The sequence below is a fragment of the Candida dubliniensis genome, chromosome 7 (assembly GCF_000026945.1).
Source record: "Candida dubliniensis CD36 chromosome 7, complete sequence".
Lineage (NCBI taxonomy): Eukaryota > Fungi > Ascomycota > Pichiomycetes > Serinales > Debaryomycetaceae > Candida > Candida dubliniensis.
In genome coordinates, this window is record NC_012866.1 from 983,859 (window position 1) to 1,000,196 (window position 16,338).

The window sequence follows — 16,338 nt, forward strand, 5'->3', positions numbered from 1 at the left end:
ACATTTCGAACAAAAGCAAGGGCTACAATGAAGGGGACTAGCTCCCCTCATTATAGATCTATAAAGGAAAGACAACACTCACAACCATTATTTCTGGTTTACTTTTATTGTCGTCCAGTAAACTAAAAGAACTTTGACTTTTGTAGTTTTGAAAATTTCAGGTTATTATTTTTGGGGGTTACTATTTTCTTAATTTCATTTTTGAAAACCCCAGAGCCCAATTTTGACCAGTCGAGATCTACATGGAACTAACAGTTGTCCCTGTTAAATAGCCAATCTCAGGAAACGACGTAATTGGTAGACACAATTCATATCGATCGTCTTTTTCTTTGATAACTGTAGTTTTGTCCTTATTGTTAGACTTATTCTCATCAAAGTATGACTAACAATAACATAGGATTCACAAGTCTAATTATTGATCTAAAAGAAAACTAAATAAACTTACCCAAATAAAATTTTGATAGTTAAGATAAAATACAACCATTTACTAAATTTCAAAAATAAAAAAGGGATGTTTTAGTCGTCAATTCTGCAGAGTTTAGTTGATAATAAATAGGTTTGTGTTGTTAGTAAAGGAATCAGAGAAGGGGAAAAAATCACAGACAAGCTCGTTCAAACCAAGACAAAAGAGAGAGAGAGAAGAAACAATACACGAAGTTTGATACGTACAAACTTGTTGGGCAAATTGGCATGATGTCAAACCAAGAAAAATATTAGGGTTTTCCGAAGAGAGCAGTCTGGGACGGGCATAACTCGTTTGAACCCTAGATAATATATAGCCAGTTTTAAACATGTGCACACTATCTTAGGTGATTGTTGATCGCTATGTTTAGAGAATCGCGATAACTTGAAATTTACTAATACTAATGGGTTTAATATGCTTTTGTGGTAGTGAAAGTCTAAAATCATTAGAAAAAGGGGTGAGGGGAAAAGATTTGGCAACTACTACACGAAAAGCATTAACAAAAGAGATTTAACCCAAGAGTTTTCCATATTTTGTTCTCCGTGTAGGTTTGATATTGTTTATTGTTTCTATGCAAAAAACTTGGGTAGAACCCAACTAGGTAAATGTAATTCAACTCTAAAATTCCAAAGATAACCAATTTGTCCTCATGGTACATGTAGAAAAATAGAATTCGGCTAGTGTTTGTTGGTAGCGAAATAATTAGAAAAGGTCACCATAGGGTATGCCTTGTTTCAGGGGTGAATTTGTAGTGTTTGATTGGTTGGTTGCATATACCGAGTTGGCCAATGTTAAGGGCGGGATCTTGCTGGGTTGATCTTGCTTTCCATTTTCAAGGGGTTACAAAAACAGATTGGGAGCAATATATCTTTAGTGAATAGTCTTAAAACTAAAAATAGACTTCAAGATACTAGTCCTGAAATTATTGCTACTATTTTTTCCCATCTCACCCTCACTATTTATACAGATTATGAGCCCCCGCGGTGATGGGTCTTTTAAGGGTCATACCGCTAGCGGAAATGAGTAGTGCAACCCCGAATAAACTAAACTAAACTAAATTCACCCAAAGGGTTAAAACTTCTAGACTTGTCCTTAAATCGGGGTCACACTCATTGGAACAACAAAAAATCACCTTTACCTTGCACAGAGACAAACTTCATCAATGATAGTGTAATAGAAATCATGGAATCTCGTAGCTGCAAGAGCTCTACTAACCAATCCACACTCACCACGTGTTTTATAAAATATTCCCAATCATGATGTAAGAGTTGAATAGTTTGTATGTGGTTGTTAGAATTGAACTCTTTTCAATTTCTTTTTTTGGGGGAGGGGGGGGGGGGATTATTTGCAATGTGGGACACACAACTTTAGTTTCTTTGTTGAACATTATCCTAAGAAACCTTCTATCATTAGTATGTGTTTGGATATAGACTGCACTATTATCTCGCTATATTCGGTGAATCTAAATTTGTCTCTTTTTGTCTACCATTACGTGTCTTCCTTGAAATTATGTTGGGCGATTTGAGAATGTTGGCTTTGAATTGAAAAATGGGACCATTACCAACACTTGAGTTAGCAACCAAGTTGAAGAGTGAAACAAAATAACCGTCGATAGTATTGTTCTCGATTACGTAAACTTTCTTTGTTTCCCTCTTACTAGAACGCACTTGTTCTGACCCATTACTTGTATTGTTTTTTCAATCTGGGCTGTTCTATAATATATTGTACTATATTTTCTATTGTTGCTTTTTGGTTTTCAATTCGAACATTCCAGATTGATGCGGGAATTTGTTTTGGTTCTTTAATTGTTTTAGGGTCGATAGATTATGCATAATTGATGATATTGATTAAGTTGTAGCAAGGATGAAATGATAAAAAAGAAATTTGTTTAGTAAACTAAACTAAAACTTATTACGCAAATTGGTTTGATGTTCCGCTTACGTTAGTCAGTATCTGGACAGTTTTTATTTGATGATACAAAACCACTAACAAAGAAAGAAGCAAGCGGACTATCACTCCTATAATCCGCAACCTAGTGAACAAAAACAAAACAATCACCCGCCACTTTTTTGCAATACTTGTTTGAAAACTGGTTGTCAAGTCAATTAAATTAAATTATTACCTGATTACTTTAATCGTATTCAGATTGCATACTATGCTTGTTCTTCAAGATTCAAAAATCTCAACAGTCCTCGTAAATAGATCTCCGTACCACAGAGGTAAAAGAAAAAAAAAAAAAATACACGCTTTAGAGTAGTTAAACATCAACCACAGTATCCGCCTCAAGAGAAAAAAAAAAAAAAAAAAAAAAACACATGTTTGTAAGATCTATCTTGGAACTAAAACAATATTTTGTGGCATAAGAATAGGTAAAGTATAGAGCTATGCTCTATTTGCAAACGTTTTAGCAATTTTTAGAGTTCTGAATTTAAATAGAGGTCAGATTAGTCCAAAACTTGTTGAATTATACATGTACATCCTAGATCCTAAAAGCATGAAGGAATAACACAAACAGACAATAGCTATTGTTATTTTAAACAAAAAGAAAGCAGTACTTTGTTTCTATATTTTTCCTAATCCGTACAAATTTATAACTAGAATACCTTCTCATTTTCTTTTTAAAACAATACAGCACTAGTAACAAAATTCTCAGAGCCTATTCATTAGTTTATCTATTCTATTGTATTAAAATCTAATTCTTGTAAGCCAATTCTTGGGACTCCCTCTAATCAGGATATATAAGTTTTGTGCTATTAATAACTGCTCAATTGAGCATCATATACGTTTGACCCAAATCCAAACAAATTGGTTAGGCAAATATGTTTCTTTTCTGGTCCTTATTAGTCATATACATTTTGATAGAAATGGGTCCCGTTGGTTTCTCTATCTATAATATAATTGAATCCATTAATGATCAACTTTTTCATATTTAGTTTGAACCCTAAATCGCCTCCATCTTTTAATACATTACTGATATCCACGCTCTCTGCATTACCACGATTCAAGTTGACAATCTTCTCAATTGTTTGATTTACATAATGCCCCACGCTTTTAGGAATTCCTTGATATCTAACCTTGTTGAATCGACAGGTTTTTGGTGAATTTGGTTCGGGTTCATAATCCACCTCATCATACTCTCCTTGATCGATGGTTTGTATGTCATAGCATTTGAACACTTTGTTGTTGGTGTTTGTATGAAAATCCCAAAGAACATTAACTAGTGGGAACGACAAATGGTTCAATTGTGTCAATAGCTCATCTTGTACCATTCTATAATTCAACTGTTGACCGATTTCACTCAACAAATGCAGAGCATTCATGTCTTTGTATCGTTTCGCATTCGCAGATGCATCATAGTACTTATGATACATCATAAACTCATCCAAATCGCCAAGGTAAATCTGGCAATGTTTGCATTTGCACCCATTAAACAAGACTGTGTTCATATATTGTTCATAACCAGCAAACGATTGGAACAAGTTGGGGAGAATGAGCACTATATTATGAGAATTTATAATTTTCGGTAAAGTCTGCATAAACATTTCCGAACGACGATAGTAATTACCTTCGCTCCCATCTTCCAAATTGCCAATGTTGGGGATATTATGTTTAATAGACAAGTATTTTAAATCGCATATAGCTAATAGATTTGTAAGGAAATTGAAAACGTTCAAATCAAACAATTCGTTCTCTCGGTGGGTCGAATATGTATCCCCCTGAACTATAGAAAGCTTCTTAAGGTTGGGTGTTGCAGGAAGCATATTAAAACAATCAATCACATAATCATCATCATCATTGCCAGGAGTATATGCAAGTATCAATTCCAATTGAGTGATTTTCCTCCAGTTTATCAATCGCATCAATTTGGAATTCAAAGCCATATCTAAACTAAAGACAAGTTTGAATTTCGTTAATTGCAAGACTTGGTTGTTGAGAGGGAAAACATTTTCAATTATCCATGCCCAGTACTTTTCCGTATTATTGGGCAAGATCAATGATGTTAGGTTAGGGACAAATTGGTGGAAATTGTTCAAGTGGGTGTTTTCTCCAATGAGTAGCTCCTCGATATTATTACTAAATGTAACTGGGAGCTTGTCAACAACGATGGATCTGAGTTTCAACTGTGTCAAATCAACATGTTGTCTGATATTGTAATCACCAATATAAAAAACATCCAAGTCGTCAAGCAAGTCGACTAAATTTTGCAATTCTTCAATAATCAGTTCATTGAAATCAGACATCTCCCCTAATATATGTATCTGTTTTATATACCCGATTAATTCTTGATTGATGGTCAAAGATTGTCGTAATACAACCAACCTAGCATATATCATTTTCAAATTCAATTCTTTGCTCACCACCTTACCATCTGGATTGCTGAACCCATATATGACTGTTCTTGTAGAGTCCTGGAAATCCTTTTCCCGATCTTTTTCATTAGGTCTTAATGGTGGGTTGCACTGGATCGTGATATTCTTATACAATTGCTGTAAACATGGTTGATAGAATTCAAAGTTTGTCAAAGATAAGTTTATAAGTGCTTGTTGCGGTAGATATTTGATTATTGAGTTCTTAATGGATATGGGTAACTCAATTAAACTCAAACCCATGGTTGTTGGTGGGTTACTTCAAGTGTTTTCCAATATGTAGTTTTTTTTTTTTTTTTTCAAACTGCAGATCGCACCACATTGCTTGCCCAACAAAATAGCTTCTGGCACGTGCACTGTACGACATGCCACCAACAAAAGTGGGTGCAAAAAGAAACAGCCTAAAATGAAGTAGAAAAGTATTTTGTTGCTTTGCAGAAAAGGAATATTTGCATGTCCCCACCAAAAGTGTAAATGGAAATTTATAATAAGTTTTGTGTTCGGTTATGCTTCAAGTCAAGATAATGTATTGCCACAATTGTTGCTACACAATCAAAACCCAATCTATAACTGGTCCACAGCAGCAAAACAGTGTTTTCTTGAACATTTGCAAGTTCGGATAAGAAGGATTCATTGACATCAAAAGTTTTGTACTTAAAATTCTTTATAGTGTGGCGGTGCATATTGGATAAAACCAAATCTAATCCTTTAGCATTGTGAGTAGGACTTCTTGTTTTATCGGTATAATAGCAGATAAAGGTATGCGCCCAAAACCAATTTTAGTACTTTAGTTGTAGTGATTTACCAAACATCTACGAATATGTTCATTTTTAGGATCATTTATCAGCAAAGAAACATTTCTTGCTGAATTTACTGAACCAACCAAGAATACAATCCTTTGCTTATCACAAACAATAGAAGAATAAAGATAAAGGTACGCAGGAGTACTAATACTTGAGTATGGCTTACTTCTATGTTTGTCTGTTTCTCTGAATCTATCATCATATCCGCGCTATCGGTAATAAATCCGAGATGCACAATCTAAAATATATTTGTTTGTGTAACATGTCATTCAAGGTCAAATCTGAATAAAACATGAAAATGAGATTCACTCAACGAAAGCGCAAATACTACAAAACTATTCCAATAAAGCAATCAAAGTCTTCTTACGTCATAGATATAAGAAAAAGACATTACTAGAAAGTTGAACAATAAGCCTAACTCTGAAATGTTGATTAGACACGGCTATTTTTCAACAACCTTTTCACAAGCGCTGAGTACGTTTTGGGATTTGAGGCTTGAGCTGTGGCAACAATCATCACTAACTGAAGTTTAATTTCTGTCACTTATTGTTAACTTTTGTTTTTATTGCTTTGGTCAACACTGCCATGTCATTTATGAAATTACTTTTTCCTAAACCTTTGCTCTGAAATTTAGCAAAATTACGTAGGATTACATATACGATTGTTAAATCCGTTACAGCCACAAGGCTGACATCAAACACAAAGACAATTAGGAAAATTCATAACGAAACAAAATTGGAAAAATTATTTGAGCTCGGTTTAAGTATTCCTAGGAAAAGGGGGGTGTTACAAATACACAACTAACATAATACTTTTTCTGTTGACGTATGCTTGACGTACTAATCTCAAGACAAAAACGATGAGCTGCATTTAGTACTTCTAAACTGTGGAGCGATCAGGAAGAACCGTCCTTATTGTTATTGGTAGCCAATTTCATATGTAATTGGGCTTTTAAGAATAACCCAGATAACAAAGATTCGACATGTGAAAGCTTGTGATATGAGACTTTAGTTGTCAGCCTAATGAGCTATAAAGTATCGCTAGGAGAGTAGAAAACTGGTAAAAACTCATTTCAGTATTGATATCTATAAATGCTTTTGTGCAACTTGTGGCACATAAATATCTGCAAAATTACATTTTTTTATGTTGATAAGTATATCATTGCTAATATTAACGATAAAAACGTACCTGCCATTCTTGTTTTATTTTACGTTATCGATTTAGTTATCATTTTGTCTATTCGTGTTTGTGGATATTTTAGTACAGTAAATCACGTCATAAATGGAATAATGACACGCTTGGTAAAAGATCCCACATTAATTTCTTGGACTGGTCTATTGTACCTTCCTTGTTTACCCCTGGTTGTTGTGTCTCCGTTATTTAGTCCTTCTCTTGTCAAAGATTGACAGAATTACCGGTATTCGAAATGTAGAGTAGATTCAACATCAAAAATAACCTTATATATGTTGTGGTGGTTTGGGTCTTTCTTCGGTGGCTGTTTCAATTATTTGGATGAGTTATTTGTTCAGACCGATAACAATTATTCCAGAATTGATTGAAAAGGTTTGATATTTGCTGTTCCCAATCGAGTAATCAATATTATTTAACTTGGAACTAAAAGAAAAACAATAAAAGATTAAAACATTCTTTAGTTTTAGTCCAATCGTAAGACAGTAACAATAGAGCATCTTTGCCAAAAAAAAAAAAAGTTCGTGTACTAGTGACAAACATGTGTTGCTTTAAACTCGAAGAGAAATCAAAAAAAAAAAAAAAAAAAAATCTCGAAAACACCAACTGTTGCTTACAGGTATCGGTGGATCTGACCAAGGTAGAATGCTATTTTCACGGCTAGTTTGTGGGAAATAGATCTCATGGCAACAAGAATATTTACAAGAGATACCGTCTATTCACAAAACTATTTCATCAAGTGCACATTCGTAAGTTTGATACCCGACATTGCTGTGTATTTCAGTTGATCAATCCATGTGAAATTGTATTGCGTCAATACGAAAGTTGCTTTCAGACCTCAAAATGGATTACTCGGAACGTATTGTTACCATTATACTGACATTGGATGCGAGATTTAAAAAGTTGCTGTTAACTTATTTTTGAAATTGTCGTTGTTTGATACTTTATTGGAACTGTGGATGATAGACAAGATTGCATTTCAGGTTTACAATAGCGATTTATTGTACGAACCAGTGCAATAATACAGATACGGTCAGATTCACAATTCGAAGTTATTAAATTATCAGCTGTTTCTGCTTCTTTTTTTTTTTTTTTGGGAAGTAAGCTTTCTCGACTAAATTTTAGACGTGTTAACTCCGCGCCTTATTGTTGATATTGCGCAGTTAATTATACTTTGGTTCCAGTCCTTTGTGGTTTTTGTGATCATCTTTATCTGAATTTTTTGCAGTATCAATAAGAAAACTTATTCAAGAACGTGGATATCACAATTGCAGTAACTTTTGGTGTCAAATTGGATAACAAATGCTTGATAAGAGGAAATGTACACCACAGTGCTCTCATTGTTTCTTTGAAATTTGACAGTATTTTAATAAGAGACCAGTTTACAAATCTCAAGTATAAATATAACAGAATATCCTCCATGGTAATTGGTTTTATCATCTATAATCAATCAACAAGAGAAGAACAATTCTACTTTAACCTTCAATTTTTAATATCAACAATGAAATTTACTCAAGTCTTTACTGCAGGATTATTTGCTTTATCCACTCAAGCTGCTGCTATTCCAAAAGAGTCAAACACTGAAGTCAACAAAAGACTTGACGCTGGGTTTGATGCTGAAGGTGCTGCCGATCTTTTCCATCTTATCCAACTTGGCGGTGGTGTTGGCGCAAATGTCTCTGTTAAGAGAGATGAATCTGCTGATACCGTCGAAGAATCTAAGAGATTTGACGCTAACATTGATGCTGAAGGTGCTGCAGACTTTTTCCATCTTGTTGATGTTGCTGGCAGTAACGAAGCAAATATTTCTGTTTAAGTTGATGCTGTTGCACGTACAATCAATACCGACGATACTGCAAGTGTTTTAAAAAACAGTCTGCTCAACTATTTCTTTATTTGCGTGAATTTTTCTAACCTCTTTACATCTATCTTGATGATAAAATGATTTTAATTTTGAAATTTTATCTCCTAATTTGTTTTTTTTTTTTTTATGTGGGAGAATGACATTGATTTGTAAAGCAACATGCTTTTATGGAAATCAGTCTATTTTTTTAGTTATACCTTCGTGAACATTCACATTTATATTTTCGGTTCTATGCTTCTATATCCAATAGTGTTTTTTTAGTGAATATATTTTCTATAATAATTACTTTGTATGATAATGCTGGCTTTTGTTTTGTTGAAACGTGAATACAGACTTTGGTTAGACGTAAACTTTTGATAGTTGCTAATGTTACATACACATCACGTTTTTCTTACTAGTGTTGTCAAATACTTGCATCTGCTTTAGTAAATGCTCGTTAGGTGATTATTGGGAGTAATGTATAATTGTTTTTAATGAGGTTTCGCATTATTTGTAACAGAAAAAGTTTTTGTTTGTTGCAAATCACGGCTCTTTCAACTAACAAAGAAAATGGAATATTGAAAACACAGTGGAGAGGTATTCTTATTTGCCAGTTTTGGCATGTGAACGCCACAAAGATGGAGCTTTCACACTAGCCCTTATTTTTAACCCTAAGAATCTAATGTAAAGATAAAGAGGGAGAATATTCCTACAAAAGTAGTGCAAAATAGAACACTTAACTCCTCACATGTAAGCTACTAAAAATTGGTCCATGCTGATTAGTAATCTAATAGCAACACAGTCGGCACAAAATTATATAGCCGACACGGCTACATTTACTTTTCACATTCAAATCACAGCCCCAGATACGATTTCACACTGTCTACCAAGATCTTTCTTTCGCCACATGTCACACCTCACAAAGGTGGCAACTCTCGTATCGTAGGCGCTATAGGATGCTAATAAAAGTCCCACGGCTGTCTCCCCCCCCCCCCACACGTCACTTTCTTGTGGCCGCGCGGCTGTTTCAGTTTATTACCGAAAATTTCAAAAATAGAAAAATATTTGTAACCAGCGGAGATACGAAATATATATCCGCCACTATAAATGCCACAGCTGTCGCCATAATTTAAAATTTGGCTATGAATTCTTCTGTCTGTTTTTTTCTTCAAGCAATGTCTACCAAAGCCCCATCTATATCTAGCGAGGAACAATCAGTAGCTGTGAAACCGTACGAAGGGATTTCCGGTGAACAGTTCATCCAAGACACTAGTGAAAATGAAATTTTACAAATTGAATCTAATGTCGAAGCATCAAGAGCATTGTCGAGAATAATATCAGATAGTGACGCTGTTTTAGAACGTTCGCTATCTTCAAACGAGCCACTTCCTCCGATGGGTGGTGGTAGAACTTATCCCCCATTATTAGGATCCCGTGACCCATATGTCGTTACATTCGATGGTCCCGATGATCCTGGGTTCCCACAGAACTTTCCATTTTGGAAGAAAATTGTCTACAGTCTAGGACCTCTCTTTACATCTTTGTCAGTTTCGCTTGGGTCAGCAATGTTTTCACAGGCCAGTCCCGAGATAATGGAGATTTATCACATTGGAGTAACGCCAGTGGCGTTGACTACAGCGTTGTTTGTGTTTGGATTTGCTACTGGCCCGGTCATTTATGGTCCTTTATCGGAATTGTTTGGAAGAAAAATCATTATGGTGATATCCAGCTTTTTGTATGTGTGCTTTTCGTTTGCTGTTGCTACCGCCAAAGATATTCAAACAATTATGATTTGCCGGTTTTTCTCTGGGTTTGTTGGGTCTGCAGCGTTTGTTGTATCTCCTGCCATTTTCTCAGATTTGTTTCTGACCAAACAAAGAGGTACTGCTATTTCGACATTTGCAGGGGTGCTTTTTGGGGGTCCCATGCTTGCGCCGATATTTGGTGGTTTCACGGTCAAGAATTCTAGCTTGGGCTGGCGATGGACAGTTTACTTTTGTGGCATAGTTGCTGCTTTGGGGTTGGTGTTGAATGTGTTTTTACTCGAGGAGACACACCATCCAATAATTCTTGCCAAACGTGCTGAAGAGTTGAGAAGGAGAACCGGCAATTGGGGTATATATGCGTTACACGAGGAAGTGACATTAAGTCTAAGAGAAATCTTCCAGAACAACATAGCTCGTCCTCTCACAATGCTATTCACCGAATCGATTTTGTTCTTGGTGAGTATTTACAATGGATTCATTTACGCGATGTTGTACTGTTTATTGACAGCCATGCCTTTGATTTTCCAAGAAGGGTATGGGTTTAGAAGAGGGGTGGCTGAGTTGCCCTATTTGGCCATGCTCTTGGGTGTTTTTATTGGAATAGCAGCACTCATCTTATTCGAACAGAGATATCTCAAAGCAATGCAAAGAAACAACGGCAAGCCCATTCCAGAAGAAAGATTACCTCCGGTTTTCGTTGGCGGGATATTTTTTATTATTGGTATTGTGATACTAACAGTTGCTGGTGACTTTCCTGAAAAAGTTCATTTTATGGTACCCACCGTTGGTGCAGGGTTTGTTGGGTTTGCCCTAATGTTGATTTTTTTGCCGACCATGAACTATGTGATTGATTGTTACTTGTTTGTTGCTGCTTCGGCATTGGCCGCCAATACATTCTTAAGGTCGGCCATGGCTGCAGTGTTCCCGTTGTTTTCACATCAAATGTTTGTTAATTTGACTAATAAGTATGCTGGCACAATTTTGGCTGGTCTTGGAGTGTTGCTTTTGCCTGTACCAATTGCATTCCGTGTATATGGTAAACGAATTCGTGAAAATTCAAAGTATGCATATAAGTAGGTCAAAAAATCGAAAACCAAAAAAAAAAAAAAAAAAAAAAAATTGTAAGTCTTTCTTTTTCGGTAATAGCAACAACTCCACAGCAATGGATTTTGATGATGACGAATTAGACTACAGTTCTCATGAAGAGGAAGATTTTGATGAGAATAAGCTAAACAATGAAGAGTATGATTTGTTGCATGAAATGCTTCCTGGACTAAAAGAGAAATTGAGATCCTACAACGATGAAATACCAGAATACGATTTGAAAGAAGCATTGTATTATAACTATTTTGAAATAGGGCCAGCTATTGATGAATTGAAATCAAAGTTCAAAAAGAGTATGTATAGCAAGTGTTGGGAGTGAACGAAAAAATTTTTTTTTTTTTTTTACTTTATCTTTTCTTTAGCGTAGGTCATGTCCAAATTAGCACAACTAGCCAAGGCTAGGTCTCAGCGGAAAGAGGTTGATGATGGTGTGGCACCAGTATCGAAGTTATCAGCATTGGCAAGAGCAAGGTCGCAGGGATCGTCGGAGTCTTCAGTGCCTCGATCAGTTGCGATTCTTGATAAGTTGACAAATACAACAACAACAACAACAACGGTTACTCCTACCAGACAACCAATGTTGAGAAAGAGGAAACCTTCACCAGAAGTTAATGAAACAAAACCACAACCACAACCCAAACCCATTATCACATTTGGTATTTCTGTTGATGATTCTATACTATTGGATGAACCTAAGGATGATATATCGGTGTTTTGGTGCCGAGACGTTACCCCCAGGACCACTGACAATGCAAAGAAAAGAAGACGACTCTACGACTCTATCTACCAGCCAGTTACTAATCTATCTATAGAGAAAATCACCAAAGCAAAAGAGAATTTCACACAGCCTTCGCCAGACGATGTTGTACTAGATGCCCAAAAGCAAGCATTTGAAGGGGTGGCAAACTTGAAAATTGCCGAAGCACCACAATCAAAAAAGCCAAAAGAGACTAAACCATTTAAGAAAGTTGATATTGCAAAAGCACTTTTATCTCCTGATTATGCCAAACCACGCAAGTCTTTTGTTGTTATTGGTCATGTCGATGCTGGGAAATCAACCTTAATGGGGAGACTTTTGTATGATTTTGGTATTATTGATGCAAAGACAGTTAGCAAATTGGTTAAGGAGGCAGAAAAGGCAGGAAAAGGGTCGTTTGCACTTGCTTGGGTAATGGACCAAACTGAGGAAGAAAGATCGCATGGTGTTACTGTTGATATATGTGCGACTGATTTTGAAACTGCCACCACGAAATTTACTGCTATTGATGCTCCTGGGCATAGGGATTTTGTTCCACAAATGATTAGTGGGGTATCGCAAGCTGATTTTGCGTTGTTAGTTGTTGATTCGATTTCGGGGGAGTTTGAGGCAGGGTTTGCGTTAGATGGGCAAACTAAGGAGCACACAATTTTAGCCAAGAATTTTGGGCTAGAGAGGATATGTGTGGCTGTCAACAAGATGGATAAAGAGAATTGGGACGAACATCGTTTCGATGCTATAAGAACGCAAATGACCGAATTTTTAACTGGTCCCGAAGTCAATTTCGACAAGAGCCAAATTGACTTTATTCCCATTTCTGGGTTAACGGGGAACAATGTTGTCAAGAGAGATTTGTCGGTCGAATCGTTCAAGTGGTATCAAGGACCAACGTTGGCAGAGTACATCGAAGGCGTTGAGCTTGGTGGTGGGTCTAAAGAAAGTATTGGTTCAGAACCGTTTTTCTTATCGGTGCATGACGTTTTCAAGGACAAAGGGGAGTTGAAAGTTAGTGGTAAAGTTAGCAGTGGGCTGGTATACTCGGGGGAGACGATTGTGGCCTTACCAAGTGGAGAATCACTACAAGTGCAGTCCCTAAAAGTTTCCAAGAAACCTGTTGACTTTGCTATTTCTGGCGAATTAACACAGATGGCATTTAAGACGAGCCAAATTTCCAATGAAAGCGTTGACCAAATTAGAATTGGTGATCTAATTACCAAGGCAGGGTCACCAGTAAAGACGGCCCACAAACTTACGGTGGTGCTTCATTTATTCAACATGGACAAGCCGTTGTTGGTGGGTACGCCATTTGTTTTGTTTAGAAATAATACCCAAGTGCCCGCGAGAATATCCAAAATTGTCGAGATTGTCAATGGCAAGAAAAAGAAAAAGGTTTTGCACTTGGTGTCACAACAAACGGCTATAGTTGAGATTGAGCTTGCTGGAGCAAACTTGCCAGTTACCAAGTTTGACGACAATAAGGTTTTAGGCAGAATAGTTATAAGAAGAGAAGGTACTACAATAGGTGCTGGCACGGTTATTGATTTTTCAGAATGATACATAGTCTACCAACACTAATAATACACCCAACACTATACATAGCATGACCAACATATTAGCGCCTCTCTTATTTTTCTTCTTTGCTTGACTCAAAGTTCGATTCCCCATTTGGACTTCGGTTTCCACATCGGCATGGGAATCGAGTAAAGACTCGATTTGCGTACCTTGGTCTTGTAGTTTAAATGCCAATTCGTTCTGAATGTTGACGATATCGAGTATGGACTGTTGGACTTTTTCGACCTGTTTCAATTGGCTAGTTTTCATGTTGAGGAACTCTTGATTTTCCGTTTCGAGTTGTTGTAGTTGTTGTTGTGAAAGCTGAAGTTCTGGTACCTGTTGGATTTGATCTAATGTGGGAAGGGTATCGTCATTCAAATCCTCGCCGTCATCAAAGTTTTGGAAGTTTAACAAGTTTAGTTGTCGTTCACGAGCCAATCTCTTTTGTTGTATACTTTCGAACCTTTTATTCACATGGTTAAGTGTTTCCATTAGGAACCGCAATACCTGCATGCGATGATTTGACAAGGTCTCAAAGTATAGATCCTGATCATTAGGTTCGTCCAAAAAGCTAAACCACCCACTGGATTTTGGTTGCGGTAATAACGACTGTCTTTTAGTTTCGTATGTTTCCAAAAGATTTAATCGTTTGTACATTTGCTGCACCTTATAGTTGAACTCTTCATCAATTTTATTCTTGTCGTCAATCAGTAAGGACCCAGCGACTTTTGTATCGTCGTTGATGGCTAGATAATTTGATTTGGTTTCGTTGATGAATTGGTTTAAATTGGTCAAGACATGGAAAAAGTCCTTGCATTCTTTGATGAATGTATCGTCAAGAAGGTAAGCAGGGCCCACGCTAGTGGTTGACCCTGCTTGATACTCCGATTGAACGATGTCAACGCACTGGCGGAATAATGGTGTAAGATCGGTCATGGTTAGCTAGGAAGTAGTTTTGCTGTTTATTATTATTTTTTTTTTTTTTTTTTTTTTTTTTCATGGTGGTGTTTATTTTCTGTACACACTATTTATCCAGAGAAATAATCCACACATTTAGTCACTTCAATCGCATCTTTATGATTATTCTTGGGGTTGACGACCTCGATTGTTTTTGTCGAATACAAGATATTCCATCTGCCTATAAACTCCTTACCCTCGGGGTTTGCGGTGGTTTCGTTGTATAGCTTTTTCTCATCTGGGGAAAAGTTTACGTATGCCACGTATTGTGGAGCACCTGGCGTAATAATATTGTCGGCCACAAGCAATGTTCCTGGGGCAATGAGATTGAGCGACTCCAACACCCGTAAATCTGGAACGTACATATCCTTCCAGTGATCAATAAAGATAAAGTCCAACGCAGTGTAGTGTTTCTTTTCCGAAAACAATCTTTTTCTAAATGCTGGCAAATTGTATGACGCCTTGCCGACAATGATTTCGACTTTATCCAGCAACCCTGCCAAGCCGATTACATAGTTGGCAATTTTAGCAAACTCTGGGTTAAGCTCAAAACTGTAATATTTAGCCTCTGGATCGTCGGCTATTTCGCTGGCAAATAATACCGCAGAATAGCCCAAGTACCCGCCCAACTCAATCATGGTTTTGGGGGCCTTCTCCTTGATTTTGGCAACAATGTGTTTCCCCTTGTATGGGCCAATGTTCATAAAACTCTGAGGGTACTCATCAATGAGCTTTAAGACTTCTAATGGCTTACCCTTGACCTGAGTGAGAGTCTCCTCTGGGAGACTAGTGATATAGTTGTAGAATTCTGTTTCTTTAGACATGGTTGTGGGAAAAAAAATAGGGGGGGGGATGAAGAAAGTGTGGGAAAAACTAATGGTATTTAAGAATCGCGCAATCTAAAGGATAAATGTTGTTCCTAGCAACAGCTTTTTTTTTTCCCTACGAAATGTCAACCACCACTAAATCTGCTATACTAGAAAGACTAGAGAGGTTAAAGGAGGAAAGGAGGGAGGCACAGAAGGCAAACAAGCAAGAGGCGTTACGAGATGCAAAGAAAGGACTAGCTGGGAAGAACGAAAGCGATGAGCCAACATCCCATTTAGACTACACTATAGAGGAGACTGAAAAGTGGGATCTTAAACAGAGCCAGCGAAAAGGTCGTCGAGATGGGACGGCGAATATGGATGATCTAGCAGAGCTGACGTATTATAAGGATATCCAAGGATTGAAAATCGATAAAGAAGGTTATGAAAAGCAAAAGGGTGGTACACCAGATGCCAAGACCGAGCTTGTCAACATCCTTGCCGCTAACAACGAACGAAAAACAAAGAGAAAACGTAAAGATGCAGATGTCGATAGTTTTATTAATGAAAAGAATAGGCAGTTTAATATGAAATTAAATAGACAGAGCAAATGATATTGTGCGTAATACACGACTTGTGTGGTGAAAAAAACCAACGAAAAAAAAAAAAAAAAAAAAAAAAAAAATCAACAACAACAAAAACCCACTTTTACTCTACACAACCAACCACT

General features: G+C 36.7%; 6 protein-coding genes across 6 annotated transcripts; 3 read left to right on the forward strand and 3 right to left on the reverse strand. All coding sequences in view use genetic code 12, as the record gives it.

The window, feature by feature from the left end:
- Positions 1–3,303: 3,303 nt before the first annotated feature.
- On the reverse strand, positions 3,304–5,073 carry CD36_73900 (uncharacterized protein YMR258C homologue, putative; the record flags this gene model as incomplete). The annotated part of the gene is made up of 1 exon (XM_002421552.1): positions 3,304–5,073. One exon carries the CDS (start codon positions 5,071–5,073, stop codon positions 3,304–3,306), a length of 1,770 nt encoding a protein of 589 aa, XP_002421597.1.
- A 4,733-nt stretch (positions 5,074–9,806) lies between these two features.
- On the forward strand, positions 9,807–11,507 carry CD36_73910 (polyamine transporter, putative; the record flags this gene model as incomplete). Its single annotated transcript, XM_002421553.1, has 1 exon — positions 9,807–11,507. The coding sequence occupies one exon, from the start codon at positions 9,807–9,809 to the stop codon at positions 11,505–11,507; it is 1,701 nt and encodes a 566-aa protein (XP_002421598.1).
- Positions 11,508–11,592: 85 nt separating this feature from the next.
- CD36_73920 (GTP binding protein, putative) lies at positions 11,593–13,845 on the forward strand (the record flags this gene model as incomplete). Its single annotated transcript, XM_002421554.1, has 2 exons — positions 11,593–11,827; positions 12,350–13,845. The coding sequence occupies 2 exons, from the start codon at positions 11,593–11,595 to the stop codon at positions 13,843–13,845; spliced, it is 1,731 nt and encodes a 576-aa protein (XP_002421599.1).
- Positions 13,837–14,781, reverse strand: CD36_73930 (ER membrane fusion/vesicular trafficking t-SNARE integral membrane protein, putative; the record flags this gene model as incomplete). Its single annotated transcript, XM_002421555.1, has 1 exon — positions 13,837–14,781. The coding sequence occupies one exon, from the start codon at positions 14,779–14,781 to the stop codon at positions 13,837–13,839; it is 945 nt and encodes a 314-aa protein (XP_002421600.1).
- Positions 14,782–14,873: 92 nt separating this feature from the next.
- CMT1 (S-adenosylmethionine-dependent methyltransferase, putative) lies at positions 14,874–15,626 on the reverse strand (the record flags this gene model as incomplete). The annotated part of the gene is made up of 1 exon (XM_002421556.1): positions 14,874–15,626. One exon carries the CDS (start codon positions 15,624–15,626, stop codon positions 14,874–14,876), a length of 753 nt encoding a protein of 250 aa, XP_002421601.1.
- An 86-nt stretch (positions 15,627–15,712) lies between these two features.
- CD36_73950 (conserved hypothetical protein) lies at positions 15,713–16,222 on the forward strand (the record flags this gene model as incomplete). The annotated part of the gene is made up of 1 exon (XM_002421557.1): positions 15,713–16,222. One exon carries the CDS (start codon positions 15,713–15,715, stop codon positions 16,220–16,222), a length of 510 nt encoding a protein of 169 aa, XP_002421602.1.
- Between the last annotated feature and the right edge of the window lie 116 nt (positions 16,223–16,338).